This window comes from Dreissena polymorpha, chromosome 1 (genome assembly GCF_020536995.1).
Source record: "Dreissena polymorpha isolate Duluth1 chromosome 1, UMN_Dpol_1.0, whole genome shotgun sequence".
Taxonomy (NCBI): domain Eukaryota; kingdom Metazoa; phylum Mollusca; class Bivalvia; order Myida; family Dreissenidae; genus Dreissena; species Dreissena polymorpha.
Genome location: NC_068355.1, coordinates 136413111 through 136427323, shown reverse-complemented (window position 1 = coordinate 136427323; position 14213 = coordinate 136413111). Strand labels below are relative to the sequence as shown.

Genomic DNA, 14213 nt, shown 5'->3' with positions numbered 1-14213 from the left:
AATCTTTATGAAACTTGTTGAGGACATTTGTCCATCTGATATCTTACTTAAGTTCAAAACTAGGTCAGGAGGGGTAAAAATTGTAGGAAAAGCTTGTGAACACTCCAGAGGCCACATTTATTGCCAACCCTTCATGAAAATTGCTCAGATTATTTGTTTTAATAATAGCCTTAATTCATAAAAGTCATCATTGTTTCCATTAAGGGTTTACAGCAGTAGTTAATATAAATATTTCAACTTTATCTTTAGAACATGCCTTGTTGCAAGCTGATATTCCATCCATCTGTTTCTGTAGATTGGTGCCTTGAAATGCCAAATGGACAATGACGCCCACACTATAGAGAGACTTAGTCAGGACAAGTCCAAACTGCAGGGACAGATGGGCGAGCTACAGGCAAGGATCAGGAACCTGGAGGGCCAGGTAAGGGGGCACAACTCTTTCCCACTCAGAAGCAAGGAAGTAAAGGCGCACAACTCTTTCCCACTCAGAAGCAAGATGAAAATGCCTTTTTGAAACCAGCATAAAACCAGAACAGCCTGCAAGTTTCTCCCAGTCTGTTCATGCTTTATGCTGTTTGCTGTTCATCAGTATCTGGGTTTGAAATGTAGCCTTGAAACTTAAACCTATTAATTTAATTCAATTTTTTAAGGGACAGCAAGCTCAAAATGTGTATCCTAGCAACAAAAGGTTAAGTTGTTTGATTACCATTCAATTCTTGGCATTGGCTGTAGAAATTTTGAAATGCTGACAGTTTATTTCCACCCATCTATAGATGAAATGGTAAGAAACCCATGAAGATCTAATGTGTATCAGTATGAGAAACTGAACTTGTGAAAGAATCAAGGGGTCTCTTCTAAAAGAAGTAGAGTATCTTACCTGGATTTTTGGTATCACAAAATTGTCTCTTCCTTCGACTTACAACAATTTACAATAATCAAGGAGAAGTATGAAAAGGTTAACTGTCAACAATTAAATGAATTATTTACTGTTATACACGACTTACAGTATAAACTATTGTTCACTAATAAAGAGAGTTATTTGCCCCTTGTAGATCATGACAACTTATACAGAGAGATTTGTCTGCCCATTATATATCATGACAACTTCTACAGAGAGTTGTCTGCCCCTTGTAGATCATGACAAATAATACAATACAATGAGTTTTTTGCCCCCTTTTAGATATGAGCACTATTACAGAGAGTTATTTGCCCAGTGTAGATCGTGACATATAATACAGAGTGTTGTTTAACCCTTGTGGATAATGACAACTGATACAGTGAGTTGTTTGCCCCTTGTAGACAATGGCATTTAATTCAGAGAGTTATTGACTTCTTGTAGATATTGTTATAATATAAGCCATTAGCCACTAATACAGAGAGTTGTAGGCCATTACACTGTAGAGGTGCTTCCCCTTGTAGATCATGACCCTTGAGCACCAGCGTCAGACGGTGGAGTCCATGATTCAGCAGGAAAGGACGCGAGCCAGTGAGCAGCTGCATGAAATGGAGGCCAAAGTCCGAGACATGCAGGAGCTTGTGTTCTCCAAGATGCGGGAGGCGAGTGAGGAACGTGAGCTCCACATTCCACTCAAGGCCGAGATTGAGGCAATGAAGATGCTACTTGAGGAGGAGGAAAAGAGGTGGGTTTGTAAATCACGCTTTGATTGAAGTTCCTATGAAAATCATGAATCTAATTTTTAGAAAATTCTTGAGTCGGTTTTAAAAATAATTGGCATATGTGACTGATTGTGTGGAGTTGTAAATAGTTTTTACAGTTTATTTCGTTCTATAAAAAGTATTTTGTAATTGTGTATTTTAGTTTTTAGTTTGTCATGTTTGTATTATGAAATATGTATTCACCCCATTTTTATTTGAAAAAAGTGATAAATCTTATTAAAGCAGACTTCAGAACATTCAAAATATCTTGGCCTTGTTTTTAGATTTGCAAACAGCAGATATGCAGTTGGTTGATTGGTTAGGTAGCATTCAACATTATGTGCATTCCCGTCAATAAATTCATTTTGCATTAGCAATTTTGATGAAACTTTATGTTACAAAAAGAATGCATGGCCAAGCTTCGGATTGCACAATTATTAAGGGTGTAGAACTTGGTTTTGTTGCAATACCGCGTTTCTTGTTTATGAAAGTGGTATATGTTTTATGTAGAGCATTCAGTGTAGGAAACGAGGTAACGCAGTAACTCTTTCTATGCGATAATTGTCAAGTTCCTTTCGCAGTAACTTTGAATTATGCAATAACTGTAGGAAATGAGGTTACGCAGTAACTCTATGCGATAATTGTCAAGTTCCTTTCGCAGTATCTTTAAATTATGCAATAACTGTGCCACGGAGTGTAGAGACACAACTCTTGACGCGATCACTTTTTGGGGGCTTAGAAGACAAAGCAACACACGCGTATTGTATAATAAAATTCTTATCTTTATTGATTGACGCCAACAGATGTTAAATGACGTGCAGAAGAAGAAGATGTTAAGACGTTAAGACTCGAAGACAGTCATCTGTAAATAACAAAGTTACCTAGACATAATACAACATTCAATCAGACGCTTGCATTATATAAAATACATGATTCAACAAAGGTTGTGTAGGTCATGATACAAACAATATCTCATGAATACATAATTGTACATTCATACAGATCACACTTATACAATCAATCAATTAACATATAACATTATGTGTGGTTTTCCTGCCCTTTACCAAAAAATCTAATCTTATTAAGATATCAAATATTTACTAATAAAATATTAGGAAATACTATTGATACGGAAAAATTAGTTCTCTCATAAAACTGACAATTATGAGGTAACAAAAAATATTACTTACTGCATATTGCTATCTGTGGTCCCCAAGAATGATTAACAGTCATGCCAGACCCACTAGTTTCAGAGTCTACTAGCACATGAGTAACTAACCTAATTGTTTCAAGGTTCTAAGTACACTGAAGATTTGGGCGACTTGCAATAGAAATTCAAATAATTAATATGCATGAATTCTGACCAATCGACGTTCAAGAATGGCCCCTAAACATCAGATCTAATTATAACTTATGCCTTATTTGGAGCATCCCTGCTCACCTTGGAATGCCCTGTCTCTGTTTATTCTAACAACAACAGTGACACTAGCAGAGGTTGCAGCTCGGTGAAACTGTCATTTTAATAAAAAATTATGGTCCTAGCAGACATGGGAAATGAACACAATACGCCCATTTATATGTCCAGGCATGGCAGGTGCTTCCTGCAAGTTTTAGTCTCTCACATTCACTGAAGAGTGAACATTGAGGAATGTGTTTCGGAATACATGTAATTGTCTGAATTAAAAGATCAAATCTTTTTTTTCCACCATTTTCATGTACTGTCTATACACAGACTGAGCATAAACAATAAGTATTCTATCAATATGAAAATATTATATTTAATTAGTGATGTTGGAAAATTTCCATTACTCTTACTTTAGCAACAGTGAAAAGCTTACATTATTATACCCCCACAAATGAAGTTTAGAAGGGGTTGATAGGAGTGAACTTGTTTGTCGGTCCGTATAACGTGTCCGCTCTCTAGTTAGCTCATATATTTTTTGAAAAAAAATTATGAGCTATTGTCATCACCTTGGCGTCGGCGTCTGCGTCGGCGTCGGCGTTGGCGTCCGGTTAAGTTTTGCGGTAAGGTCCACTTTTCTCAGAAAGTATCAATGCTATTGCATTCAAACTTGGTACACTTACTAACTATCATGAGAGGACTGGGCAGGCAAAGTTAGATAACTCTGGCATGCATTTTGACAGAATTATGTGCCCTTTTTATACTTAGAAAATTGAAAATTTTGGTTAGGTTTTGCGTTTAGGTCCACTTTTCTCAGAAAGTATCAATGCTATTGCATTCAAACTTGGTGCACTTACTTACTATCATGAGGGGACTGGGCAGGCCAAGTAAGATAACTCTGGCATGCATTTTGACAGAATTATGTGCCCTTTTTATACTTAGAAGATTGAAAATTTTGGTTAAGTTTTGTGTTTAGGTCCATTTTTCATAAGTATCAAAGCTATTGCTTTCATACTTGCAACACTTACTATCATAAGGGGACTGTGCAGGCAAAGTAATGTAACTCTGACTGGCATTTTGACAGAATTATGTGCCCTTTTTATACTTAGAAAATTGAAAATTTGGTTAAGTTTTGTGTTTAGGTCCACTTTATTCCTACAGTATCAAAGCTATTGCTTTCATACTTGCAACACTTATTAACTATCATGAGGGGACTGTGCAGGCAAAATTATGTAACTCTGACTGGCATTTTGACGGAATTATGTGCCCTTTTTTTCCTAAGAAATTGAAAATTTGGTTTAGTTTTGTGTTTTGGTCCACTTTACCCCTAAAGTATCATAGATATTGCTTTCAAACTTGGAACACTCGCAAACTATCATAAGGGTACAGTAAAAGGACAAGTTGCATAACTCTGGTTGTCATTTTTACGGAATTATGGCCTATTTTTGAATTAGTAACTTTGAATATATGGTTAAATTTTGTGTTTCGATCCACTTTACTTCTTAAGTATCAAGGCTATTGCTTTTAAACTTCAAATACTTTCATGCTATCATGAGGTTACTGTACCTGGCAAGTTGAATGTTACCTTGACCTTTGAATGACCTTGACTCTCAAGGTCAAATTATTAAATTTTGCTAAAATTGCCATAACTTCTTTATTTATGATTAGATTTGATTGATACTTTGACAATACTACTCTTACCTGACATACCACAATAGACTCCACCCAAACCCCATCCTCCGTGCCCTCCCCCCCCCCCCCCCCGAATCCCTCCCCCTAATTTTTTTTTTTTTTTAAAGATCATCTCACAAATGACCACCACCACCCTCACACTTTAACCCCCCCCCCCACCCACCCACCTCACCCCCCCCCCCCAAATTTTTTTTTTTAAACAGTTAAAAAAAACAAATATTTATTTTTATTATTTTATGTTAGAAATACCGTCCAACCATCGCACCCAAGAATCCCCCCCACCCCCCCTCCCCCCACCCGAATCCCCCCCCCCCCCTAATTTTTTTTTTTGTTAAGATCATCTCACAAATGACCACCACACCCTCACACTATACCCACCCCACCCCACCCCCCCCATTTTTATTTTTTTTTAAACGGTTAAAAAACACAAATATTTATTTTTATTATTTTATGTTTGAAATACCGTCCAACCATCGTACCCAAGAACCCAATTTTTTTTTTTTTTCATTTTTTTCCGCATTTTTGGAAAATAATGTTAAAAATGTCCACACCCCCACACTATACACCCCTCTTCACTGCACCCCTCCCTCCTTTGTGATTGAAAATGAGAGTCCCTTCACCTTTAAAAAGAAAATAGATGAGCGGTCTGCACCCGCAAGTCAGTGCTCTTGTTCAAGTTATTTTCATCCGATCTTCACCAAACATGGTCAGATGTTGTATCTAGATGATCTCTACGTCAAGTTTGAACATGGGCCATGCCGGGCAAAAAACTAGGTCACAGGGTTACTCTTTTTGCCTTTTTTAACAATCAGCATGGTGTCCTCTCTCTAATTCAAGTAGTTTTCATCCTATCTTCACCAAACTTTGTCAGAAGTTTTATCTAGATGATCTTAAGGTCAAACATGGGCTATACCAGATAAAAAACTAGGTCACGGGGTCACTTAGTATGTTTTACACATTCAGCATGGTGTCCGCTCTCTAATTCAAGTAGTTTTCGTCCGATCTTCACTATACTTGGTCAGAAGTTGTATCTAGATGATGTGTAGGTCAAGTTTGAACATGGGCCATGCCGGGTCAAAAACTAGGTCACTGGGACACTTAGTATGTTTTAAACATTGAGCATGGTGTCCGCTGTTTTTTGTGAAGACAACATGAAAAATATTCTGTGTCAATGCAGCATGTGGGGGTATTTGTCATGTCTGTAACAAAGTCTAGTTATAATTATTTTAAAAATAATGCCAGGTTACAAATCCTCCCCAACCACTAAGGATGTTTAAGTCAGTCTATTTTTTTTTAAATTCAATTACATTTGTATTACCAGTCAGTGAATGGTTAATTGACAACAAACTGTCATTGCACCTAGGTAAGACCGAATCAATTCTGTTTGGTTCACGGCAGAAACTCAGGTCACAATCCTTTCTAAATATTTCATGTGATGGAACACCCATTTCATCTACATCATCAGTCAAGTATTTAGGGGTTACAATTGATCAAAATTTGTCTTTTACTTCTATGGCAGAGTCAGTCATCAAGAAGGCCAATGCAAGGTTAAAGTTTTTATATCGAAAAAAGGAATTTTTATCCACAGATACTAGAAGGCTTCTAGTCGTGTCTTTAATTCAGTGCCACTTTGACTTCAGTTGCTCTGTTTGGTACACTGGTTTAACTCAAATGTTAAAAAACAAGTTACAGGTCACCCAAAATAAACTTATCATGTTCATATTAAATGTGCATCCTAGGTCTCACATAGGTAAAAACATTTTACTATACTTAACTGGTTGCCTATTGAAAGTCGAGTAAACCAGATCACACTTTGTCATGTTTTTAAAATAAGCTCTAAGTTGGCTCCGCTATATATGGAAGATAATTTTACTCCAGTCAGTAATATTCACAATAAGAATACTAGGTTCAGAGTTAGAACACAGTCAGACTCTCCTAATACTGATCTAAACATGCATGATTGCAATAGGTTTGCCATTCCAAGGGTCAAGGGTTCTGGCAAAAAGTCATTTGCTTTCAATGGGTGTACTCTCTGGAACTCTCTTCCTCAGCATATCAGAGATGCCAAAAGTATTCCATCTTTTAAACACAGTGTTAGGGAGCATTTTTTAAGCCAGATAGATTTTTAATGTGCATCTCTTTAAGATTTTTTACTGTTGATTTAACTTGAATGTCAATATAGATAGATTTATTGTGTCTTATCTAGTTGCTGTATGATTATTCTTTAGCTTGGCAAATAATTTTATGTTAATTTTTAAACACTTAAATTGTGATAACTTCTTAATAATTGTCTAGTCTAGAACTTATCAGAATATATTCTATGCATTTAGGTTAGTGTAACTTAAATATGTTACATGTCTTTCATTATTATTCACTGTGATATTACTATATACTGTGATATAAAACGTTGTCTCCTATGTCATACAATATTATAACTAAAGGACCACAATGGAAATAAGGGTTTAATTACAAACCCTTTATTGTGCAATCCTTAACGTATAATGTTGATTGACATGGCTTTGTTTATACATGCAGGTTGTTTTTTATTACTTATTGTGTGTATATAACATGCTGCCATGTTAATCTATGCATTTTATGTTGAAATAAATCTATCTAATAAATCTATCTATCTACCAAACCGTCTAACTATCATATTATGGTAATGTTCCTGTTACAACTTCATATGTGCAATTTTAATAGTTAAATTATTATGCCCATTGATAACACAAAGTTTTATGTGACGTATACTAGAGTCATCATGATATTGTTGGACTATTTGTTGATTGGTTGGTTGGTATTTTCGGCTGCTAGCATATGTTGTTGTTTGATCTACTTCTTCTATTTTTGTTTCAATTACATGAAACTTCTCGTGCTTCATATCAAAAAAAGAAGTACATGTAGCACTGGTTGCATGGATAAAATTCTTGAATAAAAGTTAGTCTTTCAAACATCTTTATTTTTTTATTCAACTTATATGAAACTTCTTCATATTCTGAAGGAGATGTAGTGTGTATCTTGATCAGATTCAATATTTCTAACCGGCAGCCATCTTTCTCTAAAAATCTTAAAACAGTATTCCATAATCATGTTTGACAAATGTTGCATTCATTGTGTACACAAGTGGCAAATTATGTGGGTTGTTTGAGTTTGGTTACCGGAATACAAAGTAACAGTCTTGCTTTAACTCTTTGAAGGCCTTTGCAAACAGTTTGTATCCAGATGAGACGCCACAGAACGTGGCGTGAGACGCCACAGAATGTGGCATGAGACGCCACAGAATGTGGCATCTCATCAGGATCCAAACTGTTTGCTATTCTGATTCTTTGAAAAAAATTCGAAGAAAAAGCTGATTTAAGAAATTCAGCAGACGACATTCAAGCAGACGACAAATTACCCAGCATGCAAAGGGTTAAATGTTTAATAAAAGGAAAAACCTTAATCAGGCTCAATTAGAGGTTTACTTGAGTGAAATCTTACAACTTTAAAGTTATTTAGATTACCAGCATCAAAGATGCCAGAGAACAGAAAAATTCTTACTAATAAATTGGAAAGATAACTACCCAGACATGTTTCAGAGTTTTTTCCCTTCATGACAACTGGTGTTGTTTTAATGAATTTAGAACACTTTTTGCAAAGTGTAGTGAATAAGTTGCCATGTTTTGCCAATATTTACATTTTTATAGCACTGATGTCTTCTGGAAAGGAAAAATGCTTTTGTTCTGTGATCAATATTGTGACATTGATGTGTCTGCTTAATATGTGTTCCATTTTTACAAAAATAAATCTCACAATATTAATTCATTAAGGAAAATGTAACATTTATACAAGAAACACTATCAAGTGCTCAAGCTTGGATTTTAAAAGGGCAGGGGGTGGGTATTTTGTCAAAAGAGCACCTTTGACGTGCAGTATTTTGTCAAAAGGGCACTTTGGAGTGCGGGGTCGTATCTGGAATGTTCCCAGCATATTTTTGTGTTATTAATAATTGTTAGAATATATGTTATTTCCATTATTATTAAACCATACAAATATAATGTCTACAATTAGGAATAAATTAATTACAATGTAATAAGAGGTTAATAAATTATAATATGTTTTTAAAAAATCGGGGCCTCGGAAGAGCAGAGCGGGGCCTCAAAAGGGCAGGGCAGGGCTTCAGAAGGGCAGGGCGGGGCGCCCTTCCATTTAGACCTAGCTGGAGCACTGCTATTGCTGTAATGCTTTCAATACAAACATTATTATCACACGTCAAAAAGAAAACTATATAGAATTATTGCCATCATTTGTCCATGCATTTGTTCATGTGTTCCTGTGTCTGCATGTCACATACTTCTGTGCACAACTCTTTTTACATTTTACATGAGATTTTCATTACGCTTTAAAACTATGATTATTTACAAACACCTATTGTCATTTAGGTTTTTCCATTAAGTTATTTAGAAGGAAATATCGCCTATATAATGTTTAAATTAAATGTAAAAGATTCTGTGAGCAACTCCTAAAAATACGTATAATTTTTTTCAAAGTTTTGCAAAATAATTATCTCCAAGAGCTACATTGCAAGTTACAAAATTTCATGATTGCTTTTTTTTGTTAATGAGTTATTGTCCTTTTTTAAAATTACATTAAAAGCTCCTGTGCACAAATCCTCCTATGTTTTCAAGGTTCACAATTGAGTTGATTTTATAGGTGTTTTTTTGTCCTTTGTTTAAAGTAATATAATGCCAGGGCCTTCTGATAGCAGTGTTGTTGTTAATATAAAATATCATTCTAAAATTCCATCTGAACCATATTAATAAAAATGGCATGGAATAGTGACAATACACTCAATGTCTTTGACAGCTTCTTGTTAAAATGCTTTTACTTTAAGTGCAAATTCATCAAGTCTGCCCAACAAAGTGTCTGTATTTTAAAGCAGTAGTTTATGAAAACTTCCTCTAGTAAAACAACTATCAAGTGTGCAGGTTTAATTTATTGTTCTCTGGGGATATGCAAGATTTTAGGTTTTTGATTTTGTTGCTTGAAATATTGATCAGTGTTATGCAAATTTCTTCAAGCATAATAAAGTTTGCACTTATGAACATAATTGCTTACGTTGCACAAGTTTGTCTTTTATTAAGTGGGGTGAAATAAGATAACTATATATTGGTGATTTAAACCGTTTTATTGAATTTTATATTTTATAAATGGTCATAAAAATTGTGTCTTCATTATGAAAATATGAACAAAATTAACATGGGAACAAAAAAAGCCTTAAATGTTGAAATTCAATATAGTCAGACAGACTTTAGAACTAAGGGCCATTTTTCTCCTTAATAACATCAGCAATTAAATTCATAATTATACTGACTTCTTATATAGAGCGATACAATCTGTTCAATTAACTTAAATCCAATACAAGTAAGCTGAATTTTTTATCCAGAGGTTATTTCAACACTGCTGTCAGTTAATCCTTTGCCAAGATTTGTGTATTAGTTTTAATACTATTGAGTGGTACACATAAAGTTTGACACCAAAGAGTAGCTTCTTAAGCAAAATAAGTAACATAATGTTACAAACAGTATAAAGTATATGTTTGTTTGTGAAAACATGATAAATGTGCGGTTGAAAATTAGCATTTTAAATGGTGCACATTAAGTGCTGTTTTTATTGGAAGGTTTAAAGTTTGTGTTGTGGTAACGAAAGACATTGAATCAGGAAAAAAAATCATATGTTGATCTGTTTGAAGTGAATGCTATGCTTTATGTTATATTTAATGTATTCTGTGTTTGTATTTTTAATTTATGGATAAAATTATTATTGTTTATTTAAATAGTGTACTGTATTTTAAGATGTCTTTATAGACATTTTGTGTTCGGTAAAAAAAGTTATTTGGTTTAGTCTTTTACATATTTATTTAATCTTAAGTTTGTAAATTACATTTTGTTATATTTATAAACGCATCTGTAGTGTGTTGACTATGATCGATCACTGGACTATAATCCAAGTCTATTTTAGATGTTAATCAATTCTGAAATTTGAGAAGTTCATAAATAGCAGCCTCATTATGATCCAAATTAAGAATTAACGGGCATTGAGAGCCATTGTAGAGAGCAACCTAATGTGCCTTTCTTTAGGATATATTGATTTTATAAATTAAATCTGCAGTTATGCTAATAGATAACAATTTATAAGAGTCATTTTTCCAAATGATTGTCGATAATGTTTTCGGCGGAATATACTAAATGGAAAACAGATTATATATTTAACAGACAACAAACAATTCTATTTATTGGTGATGAAACAAATCAACAAATGGGATAAATGGAAATCAATGAATTCAGAGACAGAGTGAATGGAGCGAGAAAGATTGACAATTAGCTGGTTGTCATGAATAAATGAATGTACCGTCTTTCAGTTGGATATATAAATCATAGGCATCTAAGAATGAAATGATTTGTAGTTTGAAGTAGAATACATGTGTTGGACGGAATTTTAAGTGCATATGGAAATTGTTTGTTTAGAGAAAAGCTTTTGCTGTGCAGCTTGGTCCACTTGTCAAGTGAATAACTGGCTTACTTGAAAAGAACATACTTTTCTCTTGTGTTGATCAAAGGTTGAAAGTAAAAGGAAGTCATGAAGGAGAAGAACAAACAACTGCCTTTGCTAATGTATAGTGACAGTTTGAAGTTCATTAAAAAGGACAATGTAATAAAGTTGTTAAGGCTGAGGCGGGATATTTGCCCTGGTGATGAGGTGGTGATTAAACCGCTCAGGTAAATGAATTACAAAATGCATTGTTTGTGGGGATTTCCCACCTTTTTAGCTCACCTTAGCACAACGTGCTCATGGTGAGCTTTTAGGGATCACCTTTTGTCCGTCATGCGTCGTCCGCTGTGCATCCTTGGTCGTCAACATTTTTGCTTGTTAACACTCTAGATACCAAATTTATTGTCTGATCTTCATTAAACTTGGTCCAAACATTTGTACAAATGATATCTTGGTCAAGTTTGAAACTGGTTTATTTGATGTAAAAAAACTAGGTCACTAGGTCAAATTAAAGAAAAAGCTTGTTAACACTAAAAGTCACATCAATTGTCCAATCTTCATGAAACTTTGTCAGAACATTTGTCCAAATAATATCTCAGCTGAGTTCGAAAATAGTTCTGGTCAGTTAAAAACATGGCTGCCAACTAGGGCGGGGCGGTTTTCCTTTTATGGCTGTAGTAAAACCTTGTTGACTCTCTTGAAGTCTCTTTTTAGTCTTCATGAAACTAATGTTCTAATGATATCTCCACTGAGTTCTAAAATGGTTCCGGTTTGTTGAAAAACATGGCCGCCAGGGGGGGGGGCAGTATTACTTATATGGCTATAGTAAAACCTTGTTAACACTCTAGAAGTCACATTTGTAGTCCAATTTTCATTTAAATTGGTCATAACATTTGTCTCAATGATAGCTCAGTTGAGTTTGATAATGGATACGGTCCGTTGAAAAATATGGCCGCCAGGGGGCTGGTCATTCTTCCTTAACAGTATCTGAGTCATATCTTGGTAGTAGAATCGATCTACCTGAACTTTTTCTGGTAAAGTTTGGCCAACCAAATGATGCTGAATCACAAAGTAGTGATATTGAAATACGTAATCCAGTTAGTACTATTTGGAAAAGTGACTTCCATTGTAAGGCATCAGCATATATCAGTATTTGACAAGAAAAGTTGAATTCAAATTTGAGTGTTGTTGTTCATATGGGGGTTCCATGTCATGTGTTGTATCAACACGAGTTTAAAGTACTTTAAATAAAGATATGTGAACCACAGCAAGGAATATCTAAAAAATAATACTGAAAATTAAAGTTGTGGATATTTGTGTTTAGCATTAATTTGTTCTGGAAATCATGTAAAAATGTGATCATGGATGATGAGGTTTTAAAAGCCATTTCTGTGAAGCCCTGTAAGTCTCAGTTGCCAGCATATGTGTCAGTTTATCAACTGTTTCTTGCTGCCAATCCACATTTGTAAACAATAAAATGCTGGAAAGTATGCGTGAGCATTCCATCAAGATTTATAGCAATGTCACAAGTCTTGTTGAAGTTGATGTTTTAAACATGCATGAGCGTTAATCATTTGTTTGTATTAGACATTGTTTGACAAAAATACTGAAAGTTTATATGATAGGAATATGAAATTTTGCAGTTGCATTATTGATCATCACAAGTCCAAAGTAAAACAAAAATGGAATATAGTGGAGTCTGTAAAAAAAACTAATCAATACAAAATGACCAACATGGTTAAAGTGTCCAAAACATTTTTGTTAAGAACCTTGCACCTTGACATTTGCTGACTTTATTTTCATGTTTATTTGCCCATTTTGTTCGGACAATATGTTCAGACTTCATTTTGATTATAAGGATCTTTATATTTTTACCCATAAGGCTTAGAGATATAGAAATGGACAGTGTCCTTGTGTGTGTCCATTATGCTCTTCTTTTGGCAACTCCATATTACATTTTGCATCTCCAAGTGCTGCAGGGTATATTGTAAAGGTTTCATGATGGAGTAATTTTGATTTACTTTTTAGCACTTCTTGCCAATAAAATTTCATATAATGCTACTGTGGGCAACTCCTCCTACATTTTACATGGCATTTTATGAGAAGTTTTTCAGAATTATCATCTCCGAGTGCTTCAGTGCATTTTTTGAAGGAGTTATTGTCATTTGTTTAAAATTTATACTTTCAGGGTCTTGTTATTGCATATTTTTCATTTTTTGTCTTACATATTATTTTGTAATCCTTACTTTACCCTTTGCACAGCAATGCACCGGTTATGAAGTACACACTGTCTGTGGAAGCTTCTTGTGAGCCTAAAAATACCCCGATATATTTGTATATTTTCAGGCTTCAATTACCACTAACCACGCCCACTAGAGATGCCCCCTCCTATACGACCCCAGGGATGTTTGGCCTCCCCCCAGTCAGCACCCAGGGGATATACTCCATGGGTAGCATTGGCAACCTGGGGTACTCAGGAGATGATGGAGAACTCAGGGTATGAAAATGTTATCCATGATTGCTTCTTTTATATGCAGAGCTGTCTAACATAATGTTTTAAAGTGTCAAAATGGCAGTTATGAAAAGAAGATAATTTTTGAAGAAGATAAATTGAAATCAGTTATTTCTTCAACATATTTCGTTTTCAATATATTTGATAGTTTTGTAATATTTCTTTTCTACATGTTTGCTGCATTTGCCGCAGTTTCCATGTCAATCCAAGAAAATGCACTAGTTGCATTCCAATCTGACCAGAACTTGATTAACAATTTGAAAAGATATATGTCTAAGTATATTTCCATATTTCCATATGATTTGTTCATGTTGCAAAATATTACCATGTAATTAAAACTTACATAGGTGGACTCATACCTATCATTAAATATGTGAGTGACAGCATGCGAAAATGTTTGTTATTTAGCCAGTGTAGCACAAG

General features: G+C 34.6%; 1 protein-coding gene across 13 annotated transcripts in view; it reads left to right on the top strand.

Moving 5' to 3' along the window:
* The window catches only part of LOC127851093 (uncharacterized), a 64352-nt gene that overhangs the window by 18424 nt on the left and 31715 nt on the right, over positions 1 to 14213 (top strand). For all 13 annotated transcript variants that reach the window (XM_052384620.1, XM_052384606.1, XM_052384617.1 and 10 more), the window contains exons 7-9: positions 296 to 421; positions 1420 to 1640; positions 13625 to 13775. In XM_052384620.1, the coding sequence (XP_052240580.1) occupies positions 296 to 421; positions 1420 to 1640; positions 13625 to 13775 (498 nt within the window). The remainder of the gene's footprint in view (positions 1 to 295; positions 422 to 1419; positions 1641 to 13624; positions 13776 to 14213) is intronic.